This window comes from Pelmatolapia mariae, linkage group LG3_W (assembly GCF_036321145.2).
Source record: "Pelmatolapia mariae isolate MD_Pm_ZW linkage group LG3_W, Pm_UMD_F_2, whole genome shotgun sequence".
NCBI classification, from domain to species: Eukaryota; Metazoa; Chordata; class Actinopteri; order Cichliformes; family Cichlidae; genus Pelmatolapia; species Pelmatolapia mariae.
Genome location: NC_086229.1, coordinates 38,411,797 through 38,433,731, shown reverse-complemented (window position 1 = coordinate 38,433,731; position 21,935 = coordinate 38,411,797). Strand labels below are relative to the sequence as shown.

At 41.9% G+C, this 21,935-nt stretch overlaps 1 protein-coding gene across 1 annotated transcript; it reads left to right on the top strand.

Moving 5' to 3' along the window:
• The first annotated feature begins 220 nt into the window (after positions 1-220).
• On the top strand, positions 221-21,607 carry LOC134622594 (NLR family CARD domain-containing protein 3-like). The gene is made up of 11 exons (XM_065470164.1): positions 221-339; positions 600-701; positions 4,318-4,396; positions 4,559-4,763; positions 4,938-6,735; positions 11,229-11,402; positions 13,502-13,681; positions 15,609-15,782; positions 18,388-18,561; positions 20,697-20,743; positions 20,892-21,607. The coding sequence occupies exons 1-11, from the start codon at positions 221-223 to the stop codon at positions 21,419-21,421; spliced, it is 3,582 nt and encodes a 1,193-aa protein (XP_065326236.1). The 3' UTR covers positions 21,422-21,607.
• Positions 21,608-21,935: the final 328 nt, after the last annotated feature.

Sequence of the window (21,935 nt, the reverse complement as noted above, 5' to 3'; positions counted from 1 at the left end):
GTCAGTTTCTCCTTTTTGTGTTTTGTTGCTGGAAGGTCTTAAATTTCTGAGTTAGCAGGTGGAATCAGCTTTCTGTGATCCCTGATGTGGATCATATGACCTGGTTTCTAGGTTACATGACAGGTCAGAGGTCAGCGACTGTAACTCAGTTACTCCTGTTAATGTGAACTCACTGAGTGTTTGTGGTTTACCTCTCAGACTGACTGAAGTCCACAAGAAGATGATGATGGAGGAAGAGGAGGACAGAGGACAGTCTGCAGGATCCAGCTGTCCGTCTGTGAGGAGTGACCAGTCCAAAGGTCAACCTCCCGCCTTCAGTGGTGAACCTGGACCAACGAGGTCAGAGAGCTGAACTCACTGAGTAACAGAAATAATTCTGCACTGACATTATAATCAGTGTTGATTCTGGTTGATTTTCTGACTGTGTTTGTGAGCTGAGAGGAAATGAAAATGAAAATGAATTTGCAACCAAAATCAGTTTTGTCCAGTTTTCCTGTAAAAAGCTGAACTCTAATCTAAGAGGATGTTACTGACAGGAAACAGCTGCATCATCTGCAGTCTGTGTGATCACAGCTGCTTCAATCACGTTTTGTCTGCAGAGGTCAGAGGTCACAGTCTGCAGGGTCCAGCTGTCCGTCTGTGAGGAGTGACTGGTCCAAAGGTCGACCTCCAAACTTCAGTGCTGAACCTGGACCAACGAGGTCAGAGAGCTGTGATGACTCCTTTACATGTTTGTGTTTCCTGGATAAATCTGACCTGAAACATCCTCAGATTGTTACAAAGATTCATTAAAAAGAAAACAATGAAAGAGAAAAGATCCAAATGTTCGACTTGGTCATTTGCTGTTTGAGGACAGTGATGCTCATATCTGTGGGGAAAGTGTGACCTGAGTGGGTTCATGTTTGTCTTTAAAGAGCTGCTCTGATTCTCTTTGTGTCTGATCTGTTAAACAGTCTGAGAGGTCATAAAGAGAGCCACAGAAGACCAAATCCAGCTGTTGACTCCACTGCTGTGTGCGCTGGTGTACCAGCCACCGAAAGACTCTTTAATCTTGTTCAGTCAGTTAAAGGCCCAACACATGAACGACATACTCTGGATCTTGTGCTTTCTGGTGGTCTGACTCTCTGTGACACTGAAATCGACAACATTAATTCTCTGACCACATGCCTGTAATATTTGAGTTCCCTGTTTCATGTCAGTCTGTTAGACCTGATGTGCCCAAATACTGATCTCGCATGATTACCTCAGATAAAGGCTGATTGTTTTGTTTGTTGTTATAAAAACTGTAATCATGCCTGATTTAAAATCCAGAAAAAACTCAAATTTCACTGCAGCTGACAAACCTTTACAGGAGAGAAGCTGCTAGAAAAACTGAAGAGCAGGAACAACACACAGCTCAAAGTCCAATATAAATTCTTCACAAAATCCATAACCACCCTTAACTAACACATGCACTAATAAATACAGTTCCACCCCCCATTTCCTAGGATTTCCCTCATTGTGCATACTCAATTCTACGTACTATAACCCACACTGTATATACAAAACACTTTTTATTTACATATTTATTTACTTTCTCTTTTACTGGATTGTACATTTGTACATTTTATATATATTTTTTCTCTAAATACTGTTTTTATATATTGCTGCAGAACTGTGAAACCCCTACACATGTTTGCACTGAGTAGGAGATCTGTATTTCATTGTACATCTGTAGCGTGGCAATAAAGGCATTCTATTCTAATTCAATCTTTATTGACAGACTTTATGCCCATAAAAACAAGACAATACACAAATGAAACACAGCATATAAACCTTAATAAAATTTATAAAATATAAAAACATTTGCAAAAGATATAAAACCATAATATACTTAAAATACACAATTACTTAAAAGAAATCAATAAATATACAAACACTTCAACCAGTGCTTTCTCAGACTGGATGAGTAGCGGGAACCACAAACTGTCAGATCTTTGAGTGCTAAAATTATACTGTTATTGTTACGTTCTGTCTCCGGGTCAGTAAAAGGAGTCAAGGAGGCAAAAGGGTTAAATTAAAGAGTTTTATTAAAGTAGCTCAAGTAAAAGAGACGGACAAGCCGCTATCACCATTTAAGAAAGACAAACAAAACTCAAGCGTTGGTCAATACAGTAAAAAGTAAGTCAAAAAGAAAGCGAGCAGCTCACTAGCTGCAAACACAGCAAAAACACTCAGCTCACTAGCTGCAACCACACTAATGGCACTCTGGCCCAGAGCTCACCTTTCCCTGGGCTTAAATACTTTAAATTACTCATGTCAGTCAGCTGTGTAAAAGGGAAAGGTGGCACCTCAGGCAGAAGAGGTGGTGGGACACGCCCACACAGGCACCTTCAGGAGGAGGCCCTGCTAGGGCTGTAACATTATTCAAACCATCCAGTCGTTCTCTAAAATTGAACATGAACTTTTTTTTAAAAGTGCTTTAAAAGTCCAAACACCCACAGCTACAAACATCTGGCTGGCACTGCCCCTTCTAGGGATCCTATGAAGGATTCTCATCGCATCATTATATGCAACATGCAGCTTCTGCATGCTACATTGTTTGTAGGATGACCACAAGGGGGCAGTATATAGCGGTGTGCAATACGCTTTAAACAAAGCCACTTTAACTGGAAGTGAACAAAAGCTGAATTTGCGTGCAATAGTATTTGCCTGCACATAGAGCTTACATCGTTGTCTGTATATGTCATCATCATCATTCATTTGCTCAGTAATAAAGTGACCGAGGTATTTCACCTTTTTATGAACTTCAAGAGTTTTTTGGGCCAGTTTAAACAAAGGGAAATTTAGCTGTTTATCCTGCTTGGTTCTACATATCAACACAGCACTTTTAACAGCATTGTACTTTATGTCATATTGCACACCATATTCAGTACAGACACTGAGAAGCTCCTTTAACCCAGCACTGCTTGGGCTAATAACAACCAGGTCATCTGCATACATAAGATGATTTAACAATGTTTTATCTAATATACACCCAGTGTTACAAGCTTTTAGCTGTATGGACAGATCACCAACATATAAATTAAATTAAATTGGATATAAAACCCAACCCTGTCTGACACCATTGCTGACACCAAAGAGGGCAGGAATACTGCTTCCCCATTTAACCTGCATGCTCTGATGAGCGGACCAGTACATTATTTTCACAATATATCCAGGAACTCCCGTCACTTGAATTTATCAAAACGTTTTCTGTGGTTCACTTGATCAAAAACTTTGGAGGCATCAATGAAACACATTCGGGAAGATGAATTTTTAGCCCTATACAAACTGACTATTTCCTTGAGTGCATATATGCACATGTCAGTGCCGTGCTTTGGTTTGAGGCCAAACTGATTATCCTGGGAAGAGATGAGCACACCAACTCTATCAAACTAGATTATAAATGCACATGTAGCCGGTCTGGCCTTAAACTCTGATTGCCGTTAGTTCTCTGTGTTGTGTTGTGCGAATGACCAGAGGAGTCAGCTCTCACTTTGCCAGCTGGGCGGATTTATTCTCCCAGAACTGATTAAATAAAAACAAAACAGTACAGCGACTTCACTTTACTGGACTTCTGCATGCATCACCTCTCCTCAGCGGGGCCTCTAGGCGACTGAGGAAAATAGTGTGCAGCTACAGGAAGTGACTTCGTGGAAAGGCAAAGGTCACACAAACAAATAAAAGCTCCCAAAATATAAATACAGAAAATAAACATATATAAATAAACACATATACATTACCAATACTGACAAAGCAAAATAACACTGCAGGATGGATCTTTGCTGAAATATAAATTATTTTTTAATACACCCGTTACACACACACTCCGGGTAATTATTCATACATGTAGGTTATTTGGTTAAATGATCATTGTGCACCATTTTGTCTGTCATGAGCCACCTCTGTTTTGAAATTAAGCCAGAACAGTATTTAAATGTATCGTCTATTATACGCACATGTGCTTGGATATATTAACTCTTCAGTGAAATAAAATCCGGAGTGTTCATTCACTCATACCACGCCAGGAGGCATCTACAATATACTTGAGTGATTTTTTTATTTCATTTTTATTTTCAGAATGAAATGAAATCTCAAACTTTGTTCTGAGCTTCTGCAACATTATCCATCATGACTGAAAGGGAGTCCATAAAAACAGACCAAAAATGCCCAATATTTTCACAATATAAGAGTTGAAACTTGACAAACCTGAACTTGATTCAGATGAAGTTATTTGAACAGAAACTCCTGGATCTTTATCCTGTGTTGATCTAATCCTTCATGGTTCCTCCACAGAGTGGACCAGCAGAGCTCAGAGGTTCCCAGTGGTCAGTCTGCCCAGCAGCATCAAACACAGCTGGACTCCATATTTATGGTCTGTACATGTACAACAACTACTGTTACATCTATTCTGTTCACAGTCATCTCCATGCTGCTCTTTGTAGACCAGTGGATTGTCAGTGTTTCCAACATGGATCTGATGTTTGGCTCCATGATTTCAGTCCGATTGGCTCATTCATAAAGTATTCTGTTCCAGCTGCTGGAGGACAACATCATCACTTTTGTGAAGAATGAGCTGAAGCAGATCCATAAGGCTCTGACTCCAAATAAGCCCCATTTCTTGGAGTTTCAGAGGGAGGAGGATGAGCAGAGGAGCAGCAGCAGAGAGGCATTTCTGAAGATCACAGTGGACTTCATGAGGAGAATGAAGCAGGAGGAGCTGGCTGACCGTCTGCAGAGACGTAAGAGGATATCTAAAGATATAAGCTGCTTGATGCATTTAACATTTCTACTTATGTAATAAGAGATAGATTAACTTGTATACAGTCATTTGTCAGTAGAACTGAAATTGTCATGAGCATTTGTAAACGATGTGAACTGTTTTTTTTTTGTTTGTTTTTATTATTGTTATTCAGAACGTCCAGCTGCAATTTGTCATTGTAGCCTTAAATCTGCTCTGAAGAAGAAGTTCCAGTGTGTGTTTGAGGGCATCGCTAAAGCAGGAAACCCAACCCTCCTGAATCAGATCTACACTGAGCTCTACATCACAGAGGGAGGGACTGCAGAGGTCAATGATGAACATGAGGTCAGACAGATTGAAACAGCATCCAGGAAACCAGACAGACCAGAAACAACCATCAGACAAGAAGACATCTTTAAAGCCTCACCTGGAAGAGATGAACCAATCAGAACAGTGCTGACAAAGGGAGTGGCTGGCATTGGGAAAACAGTCTTAACACAGAAATACAGCCTGGACTGGGCTGAAGACAAAGCCAACCAGGACATCCAGTTCATATTTCCATTCACTTTCAGAGAGCTGAATGTGCTGAAAGAGGAAAAGTTCAGCTTGGTGGAACTTGTTCATCACTTCTTTACTGAAACCAAAGAAGCAGGAATCTGCAGCTTTGAAGACTTCCAGGTTGTGTTCATCTTTGATGGTCTGGATGAGTGTCGACTTCCTCTGGACTTCCACAAAACTACAATCCTAACTGATCCTAGAAAGTCCACCTCAGTGGATGTGCTGCTGATAAACCTCATCAGGGGGAAACTGCTTCCCTCTGCTCGCCTCTGGATAACCACACGACCTGCAGCAGCCCATCAGATCCCTCCTGACTGTGTTGGCATGGTGACAGAGGTCAGAGGGTTCACTGACCCACAGAAGGAGGAGTACTTCAGGAAGAGATTCAGAGATGAGGAGCAGGCCAGCAGGATCATCTCCCACATCAAGACATCACGAAGCCTCCACATCATGTGCCACATCCCAGTCTTCTGCTGGATCACTGCTACAGTTCTGGAGGATGTGCTGGAAACCAGAGAGGGAGGACAGCTGCCCAAGACCCTGACTGAGATGTACATCCACTTCCTGGTGGTTCAGGCCAAAGTGAAGAAGGTCAAGTATGATGGAGGAGCTGAGACAGATCCACACTGGAGTCCAGAGAGCAGGAAGATGATGGAGTCTCTGGGAAAACTGGCTTTTGATCAGCTGCAGAAAGGAAACCTGATCTTCTATGAATCAGACCTGACAGAGTGTGGCATCGATATCAGAGCAGCCTCGGTGTACTCAGGAGTGTTCACACAGATCTTTAAAGAGGAGAGAGGACTGTACCAGGACAAGGTGTTCTGCTTCATCCATCTGAGTGTTCAGGAGTTTCTGGCTGCTCTTCATGTCCATCTGACCTTCATCAACTCTGGAGTCAATCTGCTGCAAGAACAACAAACAACCTCACTGAAGCCTGAAACAAGGGAATCTGCAGAGAAGCACTTCCACCAGAGTGCTGTGAACAAGGCCTTACAGAGTCCAAATGGACACCTGGACTTGTTCCTCCGCTTCCTCCTGGGTCTTTCACTGCAGATCAATCAAGATCTCCTACGAGGCCTGCTGAGACAGACAGGAAGTAGCTCACAGACCAATCAGGAAACAATCCAGTACATGAAGGAGAAGCTCAGTAAGAATCTGTCTGCAGAGAAAAGCATCAATCTGCTCCACTGTCTGAATGAACTGAATGATCGTTCTCTAGTGGAAGAGATCCAACAGTTCCTGAAATCAGGAAGCTTCTCCACAGATAAACTGTCTCCTGCTCAGTGGTCAGCTCTGGTCTTCATCTTACTGTCATCAGAAAAAGATCTGGATGAGTTTGAACTAAAGAAATACTCTGCTTCAGAGGAGGCTCTTCTGAGGCTGCTGCTAGTGGTCAAAGCGTCCAACAAAGCTCTGTAAGTACATTTGTACTCATGTCTTTACTTTAACATCCAACAGTGTCAGTAATTTATTTCACCAGGCTTTCTGTCTTTGTATGAATTTGGATCCTAAATTTTTTGAACTGTAACCTCTTTGATGGCTCAAGAACTCTGTGTACTCGAGACACTGAATCTGCCACAAACTATGATCATCACTGCTGCTGCTGTGTTATCAGTCTTTGTTTAAAAACTGGGGTTGCATGTGCCTAACGTTGTAATACTTTATATTCACATGCATGCTCCTAGATACATTTCTACTGCAGGTCTATTTTTAGTCACAAATGTTGGTGAAACACTGGCTTTTACATGTGTGGTGGCTCATGCATTAAACAAAGCTTTTTTTTTTTAGAATCAGAAAGGGTTTTATTGCCAAATGTTGAGCAGGTTTACAACATTGGAAAATTGCTGCGGTACTTAGTGCAAACATACTGTCATATAACGCTTAAATAGACATAAAAATAAGAATTAAAAGTGCTACGTAGATAGATATATACATGAGTGCAGGTGGTGATCAGTGCAAATATTGGAATGATGCAGTGAACACAGTGTAGGGTCATGTGTTAGTGGTGGGAACAGTCATATGGTTATTGTTCATGAGTCCAACAGCAGAGGGGAAGAAACTGTTCTTATGGCGAGAGGTTCTGGTGCGAATGGACCAGAGCCTCCTGCCTGAGGGGAGCAGGTCAAACAGACTGTGTCCAGGGTGAGAAGGGTCAGCTGTGATCCGAGCTGCACGCCCCAGTGTCCTTGAGGTGTACAGGTCCTGCAGAGATGGGAGTCTGCAGCCAATCACCTTCTCAGCAGAGCGCACAACACGCTGCAGTCTCTGTTTGTCCCTGATAGTGGCTCCAACGTACCACACGGTGATGGAGGAGGTGAGGGTGGACTCAATGATTGCGGTGTAGAATTGCATCATCGTCCGTGTTGGCAGGTTGAATTTCTTCAGCTGCCTCAGGAAGTACATCCTCTGCTGGGCTTTCTTTATGACGGAGGTGATGGTGGGCTCCCACTTCAGGTCCTGGGTGATGGTGGTACCCAGGAAGTGGAATGAGTCCACAGAGGTGATGAGGGTGTCAGTCAGGATGATGGGGGGGAGTGGGGCTGTGTGCTTCCTGAAGTCCACAATAATCTCCACTTTCTTCTGGGCATTCAGCACCAGGTTGTTGTGGCTGCACCAGGACACCCGACGTTCAACCTCCCTCCTGTAGGCAGACTCATCCCCGTCCGAGATGAGTCCAATAACGGTGGTGTCATCTGCAAACTTGATTAGCTTGACAGACTGGTGGGTGGAGGTGCAGCAGTTGGTGTACAGGGAGAAGAGCAGAGGAGAAAGAACACAGCCCTGAGGGGAGCCGGTGCTGATGGTCCGGGAGTCCGAGACATTCTTTCCCAGCCTCACATGCTGCTTCCTGTCCGTCAGGAAGTCAGTGATCCACCGGCAGATGGGATCAGGCACATTCATCTGGGAAAGCTTGTCTTGGAGATGGTCTGGAAGGATGGTGTTGAAGGCAGAGCTGAAGTCCACAAACAGGATCCTGGCGTAGGTTCCTGGGGAGTCCAGATGCTGCAGGATGAAGTGTAGGGCCATGTTGATAGCATCGTCTACAGACCTGTTGGCTCTGTATGCAAACTGCAGGGGGTCCAGGAGGGGGGCCGTGAGGGTCTTGAGGTAGGAGAGAACCAGGCGCTCAAATGACTTCTTGACCACAGATGTCAGAGCCACAGGTCTGTAGTCATTTAGTCCAGTGATCCTTGGTATCTTGGGGACAGCGATTATGGTAGAGGACTTGAAGCAGGCAGGCACATGACATGCCTGCAGTGAGGAGTTGAAAATGCCAGAAAACACTGGGGCCAGCTCGTGTGCACATTGTCTGAAGGTGGCAGGAGACACACCGTCTGGGCCAGGAGCTTTACGAGCATTCAGACTCTTAAACTGCTTCCTCACATCTGCTTCATGAATATGAAGAGTAGTGGTGGGAGAAGGTGGTGTGAAATCCTCCTTGGTGTGGGGTGTGGAGGGAGGTGTTGTAGGTGACGTGTTTGATGGTGGTGATGGCGGGGAGAGGTGGGGGAATGAGTGTCCAAAGTGTCTCTGTTGTTGGGGCTGTTGGAGGTGTGAAGGCTGCTTGATGGCTCGTCAAAACGGCAGTAAAGGTCATTAAGGGTGTTGGCCAAGAGCAAGTCATCAGTGGAGTGGGGGGTTTTAGGCTTGTAGTTGGTGATATTCCTAAAACTTTTCCACACAGAGGCCGAGTCATTCTCTGAGATCTGCTGCTGCATCTTCTCAGAGTGCTGATGTTTAGCAATGTCCACTTCTTTAGTGAACCTGTACTTGGCCTCTCTGTAGCAGTCCCTGTCTCCGCTTCTGAACGCCTTTCTCTTTTCCAGCCACAGCTTTTTGAGTTTAGGAGTAAACCAGGGTTTGTCATTGTTATAACTCACCCTGTCCGTAAACTCATCCAAGCTGTTATAAGCAGCCTTCATTGTGTCCCAGTCTGTAGACTCCAAACACGTGCGAAGCTCCTCCACAGCCTCGTTGCTCCACAGTTTTTTAGTCCTCACAACAGGTTTGGAGAGCTTCAGCCTCTGTCTGTACGCGGGGATCAGGTGGATCATGACGTGGTCGGAAAGTCCGAGTGAAGCGCAGGGCGCCACGCGATAGGCCCCGCTGATCGTGCTGTAACAGTGGTCCAATATCCTCTCCTCTCTGGTCGTGCATTTAATATACTGTTTGTATTTGGGAAGCTCTTGGCTCAGATTGGCTTTGTTAAAGTCCCCAAGAGCAAGAATTACAAGAATTATTCAGTGAATCACTGCAGCCATAGAAACATCCCTAGTTACACTTTTTAAGCTTAGATTTCTGTACTCTTCCCAGGATGTAATGAGCATTACTTCATCACCCACCTCTCACCACTTTCCATGTGATCATGTGCTCCACTGTTGAATTGAATTGAGGACTAAACTCTGCCTCCGTCTTCCACAGTGTGTTTTTTGTTTCTTTGTTGTTTTTGGCCTGCTCTCTCCCCTCACTCCAGACTGGTTGCAGCAGATGGTTGTCCCTCCCTGAACCTGTGTTTCTTTGAGTATTTCTTTCATACTGTTGTCAAAATCTTGGTACAGACTTTGGTGCAGCACCTCAGTTCATCTTCAATCTAAAACCAGCTGTTTTAGCTACTTCCTCTTTAAGCACACCTTCCCTGGTCATCTCTGCTGTGTTTGCTATAAAATTTAATCTTTATTTTTTAAAAATGAACAAAACAACAAAAACCCAAGTCAGTCTTGATGCCATTTATTGGCAGCATGTTGCCTGTTTCTCAGCCTTTGATGATAAACTTCACCACAAACTAAAGCAAACCTTCTAATCACTGTTAAAGGTTACTTTACTGACCTTAATTACAAGTTAAAGAGATTCATGTCAGTACATAGTTCAGCACCATTGAAACAATAACCTTTTCCCAATAGTCTATAAAACACATGATGGGCAGAGTTTTCCTCTGTGTGTTGCATATCTATTTTGTGGACTTAAATATATATATTTATATATATTCTTCCCGTTCACCTTAGACACACACAACAGCTTTCTTTTTGTTGTGATTGGATCTAGAACACAACTCAGATCAGGCAATCTCCTAATCTAGATGGTTGTTAAGGTGGTATTTGGGATGAAAAGTTAAAAATCAGTTCGGATGGCCTGTGCACTGATAGCTATCGTTTATAATGGCCTTGGTTGCACCACATTGGTAGCCATGCAGGGTGGTTCACTCCTTGGTCAAGAAGACCATTCTAGCTCTCTGTGTTTCCCTCTTGTTGCCTGATGATAAGTTCTTAATAAGTTTTTGGTTTTTTTTACCTCTCTGACTAGAGAATCTTTTCACAATCTTGAATGATAAGGATCCAAGTGGGTAAAGTTATTTATTTGTTGTGTTCTGATTTGTATCTGGAATAGAGTGTGAAAAACTTTCAGCTTCCAAAATTACATCCAGTGTAGAAGATAAACATAGACTGAAGTGTTTGTTTCATCATCCTTCACAACTCATCCACCAGGTGTCACAAACTGCAGCAGAACAGTACAAAGCATGTCATACTGGAACTGCAACAACCAGAGTTTTACCTACCTTTGGTGTTTCTTGACAGCATGAGCACAATTTTTACTGAACAGCGTCATCTTCTGTAATCTTTGCTGCTGTGAATGTCCGTGCTGTCCACTGCTATATTTCAGTATCAGCCTCTAAAATGTACAAATGGATCTGAGAAGATTAGATTTCCAATCATGAGTCAGAAATTATGTTTCTACAAGATGTCTTCTGAATCAAAAGGTGGAGCAGGTGGAGCTTACAACGAGTAAGTGCTGATATATAATGACAGTTGTATTTTAGTGAAGCTATTTAGTTAACCATTAATTGTATTGCATGCTGGCATTTAAAAAATGTTTCATTTGACTGATTTTAATTTTTTGTTTTGTTTTTCAGACTGAGTCATTGTAACCTCTCAGAGAAAAGCTGTGATGCTCTGTCCTCAGTTCTCAACTCCCAGTCCTCTTGTCTGAAAGAGCTGGACCTGAGTAACAATAACCTGCAAGATTCTGGAGTGAAGCTTCTGTCTGCTGCACTGCACAGTTCACATTGTACACTGAAAACTCTCAGGTCAGGAGCCAAACGTTCTCGCTGCTGATCATTTAAAGTCTGAATGATATTATTCTATAAAAAACCGAGATTTTCAGAAGTGGCAAGTGACCTTTTTTTCATCTTTGGCTGGCTCAGGAGATTCTTCATTACTGTCTGAAGATTTTTTACAGTCACATATTTTGTTTTATTGGTAACACAGAAGTATTGTTCAGTTCATGTTTTCTGTGGCATGTTTTGTTTGACACACCAGTGAACAGGCCATTTGTTCTAAAGCAGTCAATATAGCCAACAAGAGGCCTACTCCTCTCAGTTGTTCTGCTCATGGTGTCACTAATTCACAACTGATCCAGACAAAACACAGATTTTGGCAAATGTGAGCCTGAGCAGAAACACAATTAATGATCGGGTTTGGGAGATGGCCACTGATTAAAGAACACAGTTGTCTAAAAGAAACAAAAACTTTATTGCATACTCTCTTGCTGTGGATGAAAGTACAGACATGATGGACATTGCACAGCTGGCCATCTTCATCCATGGAGTGGACTCCAATTTGCGCATTACACACGAAATGTTGGACATTAAATCGATGCACGTGACAACGACAGGAACAGACATTTTTGAAAACGTATGTCAAAGTGTAACCGACAAACTGCCCTGGGATGTATTTTTTGGACTTACAACAGTTGGAACACAGGTGTTGTGCGGTGAAAAAAAGTTGACTAGTTGGCAGGATGCAAGTAAAGTTGCAGGAGGAGAACTGTACCAGTGAGCTAACAGCATATAACTGCATCATACACCAGGAAACGCTGTGTGGTAAAGTCCTAAAAATGGAGCATGTAATGATCACCGTAATGCAAACTGTAAATTTTATCCAAGCTGAAGGTTTAAATCACCATCAATTTCAGTCTTTTATGTGGGAAATAGATTCAGTTTGCCGACATTCCTTATCATACAGAGGTAAGGTGGCTGATTTGGGAAAAGTTCTCAATAGAGTTTTTGAGCTCAGCAAGGAAATCTGTCAGTTCATGGAAATTGCATGTATGATGTGGTGAATGCATTTCAAGTGAAGCTGTCACAAATGCACCAGTGCAACTTGCCGCACTTTCCCTGTTGCCAAATAATGTTGAACCAAGTCAGCGCACTTTGCTGATAAACTGAGCTAAAATGTAACAAAATCAAATGGTGCTCTTTATTATTGTGTTGGTTTAGTTTCCTGTCTCTTAGATGGAGCCTAGCTGTGCGTGGCCCCTGAGCCTGTGGTCAGAGTGTGTTGGATAATCCGGCCCAGGATGAGGCCAAACTGACATGGGATCAAATGTCTGTCACATAATTGAGCCTAATTTAGAACATCATCCATAAATACTGAGAAATAACTGAACTCTCATATAGCGAGACTAAAATGGGTTATCCTGCTGATCAAAGTCCAACACTGAGTTTGTAAAAACATGTTTGTCAATCATTTTGTTTGGTTTATGAGGAAAATGATTCAATAACTTCCTGCTAATACACAACATGTCATCATATTTCTTCATAACCCTCTTTTGTCTGACCATTTGAATTTCCAATAAAGGATCCACAGAGTTTAGTGAAAATAATGACAGTAGATGTTTGTGTGAAAGTGCTGGAAGCAAATTAGTGTGTGATGTTCTTTCAGTGTTGCACTTTGTAGACGGTCCCTGAGCACTGGTCTCACAGCCAGCTGCACATAGAGACCAGTGTTGTTAGTCCAGGTCAGAAGATGACTTGTTGGAATGAAAATGAGCTTGTAGTTTGTCTGCTTTAATCATGTGACTGGAAAAAAGGTGTTGTTGGACTTCAAATATGTCCATTTCTTTCACACTTCACCTTTAAAAGTGAAGCCATGTGGTTCCTGGAAGGAAAAACACGACTTCTTCATGTTTTTATGATAAATGTATGACTTTAATGTGAAACATTCAGAGTTTTTTCTCTTCTTGTTTGTTTGAAGCTGCTTCCTGTTGGCTTCAGCTTTTTGGAGTTTCCATTTTCTAAACTTCTACATTCTGAACCTTCTTCAGCTCTGAACAGATGATGAAACACTGAATGATTTCAAGCTCACACTTTCTCTAATAAACTCACATCTTTCCTTCTTTATACAGATTGAAGGACTGTGGTTTGTCAGAGATCAGCTGTGATTATCTGGCAGCAGCGCTGAAGTCCAACCGCTCGTATCCCAGAGAGCTGTACCTGAGTGTAGACTACAACAACCTGCAGGATTCAGGAGTGAAGCAGCTGTGTGTTCTTCTGGAGAATCCACGATGTCGATTTGAAACTCTGAGGTCAGTCACTATGTTTTAGTTTGGCTGAGATTAAATATGATGTGAAAGTTGTGCTGACACTATGGATCAGTAGGCCAACAGACCCCTATACAGGAAGTCTTGTTCTACTCTTGTAGAACTTCTGATCCCTGACCCTCTGAGTCTTACTCAGTACATAATGCAGAGTTCTGAGCTGATGTGGATGAGGGGACTCGGGCAGCCTGACAGACTTGATGTTCATGTCTTCCCTGCTTGTCCTGATACAAATAAACCTGAGTATCCTTGCAGGTCAGATCTTATCAGTCACACCTGTTAGTGCAGCTCTCCAGTAGATTGTAATGGTTGTTAAACTAGGATGGTTTTAGAAGCCTGGACCACAGACTCCAAGGGAAGATATGACTTAAGACAAATAAGACTAAAGTAACCTATTAGAGGTGTTTGCACTAACATAGATTAATACTCAGATTTAAACCTTTATTGTTTCACAAAATGTTAAAAAGTAAATGTACACAGAGAGGTTCCAGCACTGTAGATGTTTTCCAGCTCAGTGTTCATGGAAATAATACGGAGAGCAGGATTCCTTGATAAATGTCACATCTTCTTAAAGTTATAGTCAACAGGGAAAACCTTGAACCTGTCAATCTGATATCTAGTCAACCAATCAGGTGTTTACATGATATACACTGATCTTCAGCCCCACCTTAGCCCCACCTATCAGTCTCTCTCTCTTTCACATCTGTATAATCTTCACTTCACATTTCAGTGAGTTCAGATTTCATTAGCACGTTCACTTTAGCGTAATCCATTTTAATCTAAACACCTTTCTCTTTAAAACTCTGTTTGTTAATCACAGTATATTCATTACAATCCTCTTTTTCACTAAGTCACACACACTCAGAGATCAGAGTGTCCTGTGTGTGCTCTCATTCACTCACACTCACTCTCATATGGCTGAAGTCTGTTTGTACAAAGGCTGACCTCAGTAAATCACATGACCCAAAACCTTGGCTGATTGTTACCTACACCCCTTTTCACACCTTGGCTTGTGTGATTAGGTAGAGGATCAACAGGGGGTTCATGACCCCCTTGAAGGACTCTCCCCTAGGACTTGAATCTGGGACTCTCCACCATTTGACCTAAGAACTTAAGAAGCTTCTCTAATGAGAGGTGAAACGTCTTCAAGAAGCTTAAAGAAGTCCAGATGCCTTTTTTCTAAGCTCTTTAGGTGACTTCACAGACAGCTCATCAGTGTTATTCTCAGAGCCTACCAGCCCTTTACTGAAATCACAAAGCTCTTCATTGAAATCAATGATAACAAAGCTGGACTCAAATGAGTCCCAGTCTTCTGCTGATTCAGCATCACATTCATCTTTTGTCCTTGTTCTGTATCCCCACCATGGACTTCATTCCTTTCCAAGCCAGCTCCTCCTCTGCTTTACTTTTAGACCTGATTTTAGCTGCTTTATCTCTCTTTGAACAAGTTTATGTGCCTCAATCTTTTTCTTCTCTCCCTCATAACAAGACAGCTTCTTCTGACTGAGAACATGTTTGAGTAATTTACTAATCCAGGGCTGCTTATTGGGTAAAATAGTTCCTGTTTTCAAAGTAATCCACATTTTTCCCAGAAAGAAATGTAAGCAGAAACAGAGTATCTAAGTGAGAACATGAGCCTTTAAAAAGGCTCTTCTGAGGCTGCTGCCAGTGGTCACAGCTTCCAACAAAGCTTTGCAAGCAAATATGTGATCATACCTTTTGTTTTTAAATGTTTATTGTAGTTAAAACAAATTGGGTGGGAACAACTGAAATAAAATGTCAAAACGAAACTATGTTGCTCTTCATCAGTGCTCAGTTTTCTGACAAAACAAGATTAAATATTGCTTAATATAATAATATCTCATTACACTTCAACATGTGTTTTTTTTTAAATTGTTTATCTGTAATTTTTCAGACTGAATCACTGTGATCTGTCAGAGAGAAGCTCCAAAGCTCTGTCCTCAGGTCTCAGCTCTCAGACCTCTAATCTGAGAGAGCTGGACCTGAGTAACATTAACCTGAAGGATTCAGGCATGAAGCTCCTGTCTGAAGGAATAAAGAGTCCACACTGTACACTGGAAACTCTCAGGTGAGATCAAGCATTGTTTTTTTCATCAACTGACAGAATTAGGAAATTAATAATAAGGCAGTCCTCTAATAAGGGGAGATGTGGAGGTCTTCTGAAGTGCAACATAAGATTATGTTGAAAAGTTCTAAAAGAACTTTTAAACCTCTTTTGTTATTGTCTAAGTAGAAACTTGACGGTGATAATAGTGATGAATTTGCAGAGGTGAATTCACAGCAATACACAACACAACAATGGTGTTGCGTGCTGAAAGCAGACTTCTCACAGATTCTGAGACTGCAGGTTTCATTACTGTCCACACAAAATTCACTGAACCAGCAGTAAATGAACGTCCAAAACTACACTTCACGTTTGAAAAACAGATGATCAGGGGGATCTGCACTTTGTGTTTACATCTTTTTTGTAGGGTCTGTTCACTTCCTGTTTTAGCTGCTTAGTGGTTGTTGAGATGGTTTTGTGACCTTTTAGCTGACATTTCTGTAGATACCACATGTCTAATTACTTTGTATACTATGAATGGCCATAAAGACGTTTTTAACAGTAAGAAAACTTTAACAGTTGGAAAATAGGAAAATACAGTTAAAAGTCCAAAACTTCTACTTGTGGTTGCTTGTGGTAAGTAGCAGATCAAACAAGTTAAGAATGATAAATTTTAATTAGAAATGGCTTCAAGAGCACATTCAAGCCTGTGAGACACTGAGCCATGGCTCTGTGCTACATGCACACACTTCTGCATCTCTGCTGTTCAAACACAGTTTTATATAGTTTATTTTATGTAGTATTAGTATAGGCCTGCCCCGCGACCCTGAAAAGGATAAGCGGAAGCGAATGGATGGATGGATGGATAGTATAGGCCTGCAGTTTTTAGCTATCCACTTCACTATGGCGTTTGTTAGCTTGTCTTTCTTTGGTTTATCTAGACTTCTCCCACAAACTGATCCAAGGTAGTCTGCCCAAGCCTCCCGCCACTGTTTGTTTGGGTGGTTTGTTTGCTGCCATCAACAGCGTGTAATGCATTTAAGTGATACTTCAGACTTGAAGTACTCCGATGATAAGAAAACTCAACTTTGCTTCCAAATAACTTCAGTTGTATCAACACTGCCCTCTGGAACAGTTTAAAATGAACATGTCCATGTCAAAGATCTTTACCTGTCTCCATGTTTCTGTCCCCGCCCGTTTCTTTCTGTCCTGGGTCATGTGAGCGCTGCAGTAGTGTTAGGCCCACCATCAATGCTCTCATTGGTTGAGATGCATAATGATGCCCATTTCAAGCCAGCACTAATCAACATCCCTCCTGTCAACCATGGCTTTTTATATTCAGAGCCAGTGAGCACTTTCACAATAATCATGATTTTACAAACTGTGTTAATGTGCGATAAAATAATTGTTGGTGTTAATTATTTAATGAGTTAACGAGATACTAACAGGCTAACTGGGCAACTAATTAGACTTTGGTGCCAAACTGATGTGATCTCCATGTTTCCTTTATTGGACTGTGGCCAAGTATCAGAACTGAATGTACTGAGTAACATGTAGAGTTTAAATGTGTCAGTTCCAGTTATAGACCTCTAAAGTGCAGCTATCATATTAGGAGTATGTTAGGAATAGACAGTAATACTGAGCACAGTTAGCTGAAATCTTTATTTTACCACTCGCTGCATTCTTAGTGTTGATGAATTCAGCAGGTTCATGATAGTCTGCAGGATTAATCTCATATTTCCATCTAAAGTGTTGAATTAAATTGTTTTATTTGATGTTCTTTATGATCTCTGGCACCAGTTCATCTGTAGGCTGAGCTCAGTCCATCCATTTAGTGAAATGATGTTTAAAGGTCTCCTTGTTCTGTGAGCGTGCACAGATCCTGAAGCAGAAAGCCTGGGTTAACAGAGAAATGATCATCACTGTGATGATATTCATATTCTTTCACTGGGATTTGATGTTTTGTCAAAGCAGCAAACACAAAGAAAGCCTGGCTATGTTGGACTGGGTGTGAAAGCAGCTCCCAGTTTGAGTTCAGGAGATAGACGCCCTCTCTACTTTGAAGATAAGCTTCAAACTTTCCTTTTTGATAAAGCTTATACTTAGAGCTGGATCAGGTGACCCTGAACCATCCCTTAGTTGTGCTGCTATAGGCTCAGGCTGTTGGTGGACTTCCCATGATGCTCTGCTTTCTTCTCCACTCTCCTCTTTTCACTCCTGATGCTTTTATATGTCACCACTGCATGTCCTTAACTTTTGTCTTCTCTCTCCTTAGTTTGTGTTTTGTTCTTGTCTCTCTGAGCTCATCTCTTCTCTTTCCCCTCACCCTGCAACCAGTCATGGTAGATGCTCCTCCTGGAGCCTGTTTTCACTGGGAGGATCTTTGTGTCAAAGGGAGTTCTTCTTCCCACCATCACCAAGTGCTGCTCACAGTGGATTGTCTGATGGTTGGGGCTTTCTCTCTAATATTGGAGGCTGTTAAAGAGCTTGAAATGACTGTTGCTGTCTGCTGGTACTTGTCACTTATCAAAAAAGTTACATTGAATGGATGTAAATGGATAGATGTTATTGTATGTGACAAAGAGAAAATGATTGTTGACAGATGGATTGTTGTTTTGTGTGTCTGCAGCCTGTCAGGCTGTCTGATCACAGAGGAAGGTTGTACTTCTCTGGCCTCAGCTCTGCAATCCAACCCCTCCCATCTGAGAGAGCTGGACCTGAGCTACAATCATCCAGGGGACTCAGGAATGAAGCTGCTGTCGGCTGAACTGAAGGATCCAGGCTGGAGACTGGACACTCTCAGGTATGGAGAGAATGTATGATAGAGGAGGAGGAGCTGGAAACATTTCCTGTGTCCTTCACTCACTTCCTGATTATTTTATGTGACATGAACTGATCAATAAGGATCAGTAAAATTAATGTTTGCGGCATCCTGGGAGAACTTCGCCAGTAACAATTTGTAGATATCACAGTACATTTAACGTTAATTTTTGTTAAAAGACAAAATATCTATCCTATATTATAACAAACACTTTAACCAGGGTAAACTATTAACCTTTCTTTATTAAAAGAAAAAGAAATGTTATTTTATAACCAGATCTGTGGTAGAAACTGACAACTGTGGGGAGATGGTTTCTAAACATTTAAAAGCAAGCAGTTCTGCAGAGATGCATTTAAGAGCCATTGAATGGAGAATCGTGTCAGTGGAGGTTCAGAATGTGGGCTCATCACATAGTTCATGCAGACTTCAGATAGTTCCTGAAGTGCTGATTGGAAAATGTAAATATAGGGAGAAAGAGCTGTATTTTTAGATCATTAATAGTCAATAAATATATTGATCTACAATAGGTTTTATAACATGGTAAAGTGTTGTTTGATCTTTGTATATATAAATCAAATATTCAATATTCACTTGTAAATAGACACTGAACCATAAGGGGTGAGCTACCTTATTGTTTCTTGTATTGTTTCCTCCTGTTAATTTCAGTTAGGGAGTTAGGTGCAGCAGATGTCTTTTGTTTGGTTTTGGTTTCACATGGGGTTTTAGATAGCACCTCTTTCCTGACATAGCTTGTTTTGTTTGTTATTTTGGCCTTTGTTCACCCCGGAGTTAAGTTTTCAGTGTAGTCACACATAAACCAACGTTCACTTCAAAAATTGGCTTCTGGATATGGTTTTGGGGGCCAGGGCAGGGTCACTTCCTTTCTAACCCTATTCCTGTACGCCTAGACTGGGGCGTAACACAGTGTTGCCTGCCTTCACATATTTAAGTTTGTATTACCACAGTCAGAGATACCGCTGTTGTTCATTTGATTATTTCTAACATTGTATGCTAACCAACAGCAGTTACAGTTTAATATTTATTGTTCTATTTTGATGGAATAGAATAAATATTGTAAAATGAATGATTTTCTACTTCCCAGTTTGTCTTCATTGAGTTGTCAGTAATGTGACAATAACTCAGACTGGAAGTAATCGTAATGACAAATGAATTTTCAGACTTTCAGAGTGTTTACTGAGGAAATACACTGGTCCCTTAATAGTTTCAACATGAAATTGTCATGATCCTGGGTCCTTTTGACCCAGCGTTTTGTGTTTTCTATTATTGTAATTTTGGTTCTGTTCTTCCTCGGTTAGTGTTCATTCTTTTCTACCAGTGTATCCCTGTGTTTAGTCTGCGTTTTGAGTCTGTGTCATTACGTGCATGTGTTTCCTGTTTTACTTTAAAAGTCTCTGTCTTATCTCAGTGTGTTCAGTTTACTTTTCCCCTGTCTCGTCAGGTCTGATTACTCCCAGCTGTGCCCTCCTTTTGTGTCTCATTCCCTCGTTATCCTTCTGTGTATTTAAACCTCGTGTCTGCCTCTGTTAGTTGCTGGTTCGTCTGTGTTGCTCCCCTCCGTGTTCTCGTGTTTTCTCCCTGCATCTCCGTTTCTCGACCCAAGGTTTCAGGTTTGTTTGTTAGCTCTTCCCAGTTTAGGTTTTTCAGTTCTTGTTCACCTGCCTTTGTTGTTTGTACCCACGCGTGTAAATAAAGACTCACCTGCACCAGAGCTGCCGCCTTTTGGGTCCTCTCTATAATCTCCACACGCCTGCCACTCCGGGCGTGACAGAAATATTCAAAAACAAATATCCACTGTCTGTGTGACAGAGGCATAAATTTCTCTGTGTGCATGTGAAGAAATCTGATGTTAAATCAGAACATGAACAGGTTTCAGGTGGCATTAAAAGGCATGAAAACAACGCTGCACTGACTCAGAGGGCAGAAATATTGCCGTTAAGTGCCTTAGTAAGTTGAATTTTTCGTTAAATAGGGCCTTCGTAAGTCGGGGTTCCACTGTATTTGTCATAATGTTGGACTGTTGTGTACGAGAGCCATGTAATGTCCATGTGTGCATGCTGAAAAAGACTGTGCTGGTCTAAACCCCCTCCTCCTTTCAGGGTGGAGCCTGCTGGAGTCCGATGGTTGAGACCAGGTCTGAGGAAGTGTAAGTGTGTTTTTAATGGGATTCATGAAAACAAAGCAGCACACATTCAACCATCTTCATCATGTCAGGAGTCATCATCAAAGTGTCAATCAATGAACAGATGATGGATCAATAACTGCAGCTGGATTGTGTTTGTTCTCTCCATCAGATTCCTGTCAACTCACAATCGACACAAACACAGTGAACACAAAGCTCCAACTGTCTGACGACCACAGGAAGGTGACAGATGTGTGGGAGATTCAGTCATATCCGTATCATCCAGACAGATTTGATGTTCTTCCTCAGCTGCTGTGTAGAAATGGTCTGACTGGTCGCTGTTACTGGGAGGTCGAGTGGAGAGGACATATTTATATATCAGTGAGTTACAGAAGCATCAGAAGGAAAGGAGACAGTGATGACTGCGAGTTTGGATTTAATGATCAGTCCTGGAGTCTGTACTGCACTGATGATCGTCCTCTTTTTGTAAGGCACAATAACAAATCAACATCCATCTCCTCCTCCTCCTCCTCTGTCTCTAACAGAGTAGCAGTGTATGTGGACTGTCCTGCTGGCACTCTGTCCTTCTACAGAGTCTCCTCTGACACTCTGATCCACCTCCACACCTTCAACACCACATTCACTCAAACTCTTTATCCTGGGTTTAGGTTCTATCCTGGTTCCTCAGTGTCCCTGTGCTGAGTGTAAAGAGTGTCTCCTGTTAGAGAAACACTCTGACTGTTGAACAGATAGTTCAGTCTGTACATGTCTGTCTCTTTCACTCACAAACATGTTTTCAGATTCATGGATTCAATCAGTTGATGTTTGAAACTCTTCTAAATGATTCCTTGTAAACTTCTTCCTCTTCAGTCCTTTAAAGATGGAATCTCCCATTATCCCAAGATCCACATGTTGGTAGTTAGTTGTTTGATTGGCAGCCGAGCCTCCTGTGAGGAAAAGCCAGAGGCTGCCAGTGATGTAGCCGACTGTCTAGGATCAATGTCAGTTTCACTGAATTGTAACTTCAGTAGCTGTTTGCTCCAATACAGTCACACGTGTTAGCATCGTTTAGCTACAGTGGTCCTGAAGCAGCTTCAGACCTCACTGATCATGTGACTCTGGTCACCTGACTCAGTGTTTCTGAAGCAGTGTGCTGGGTTTTTAAAAATCCGTCGCTGCTGCCTGATGTTGGGCCCACAGAGGAAGACGACTCACT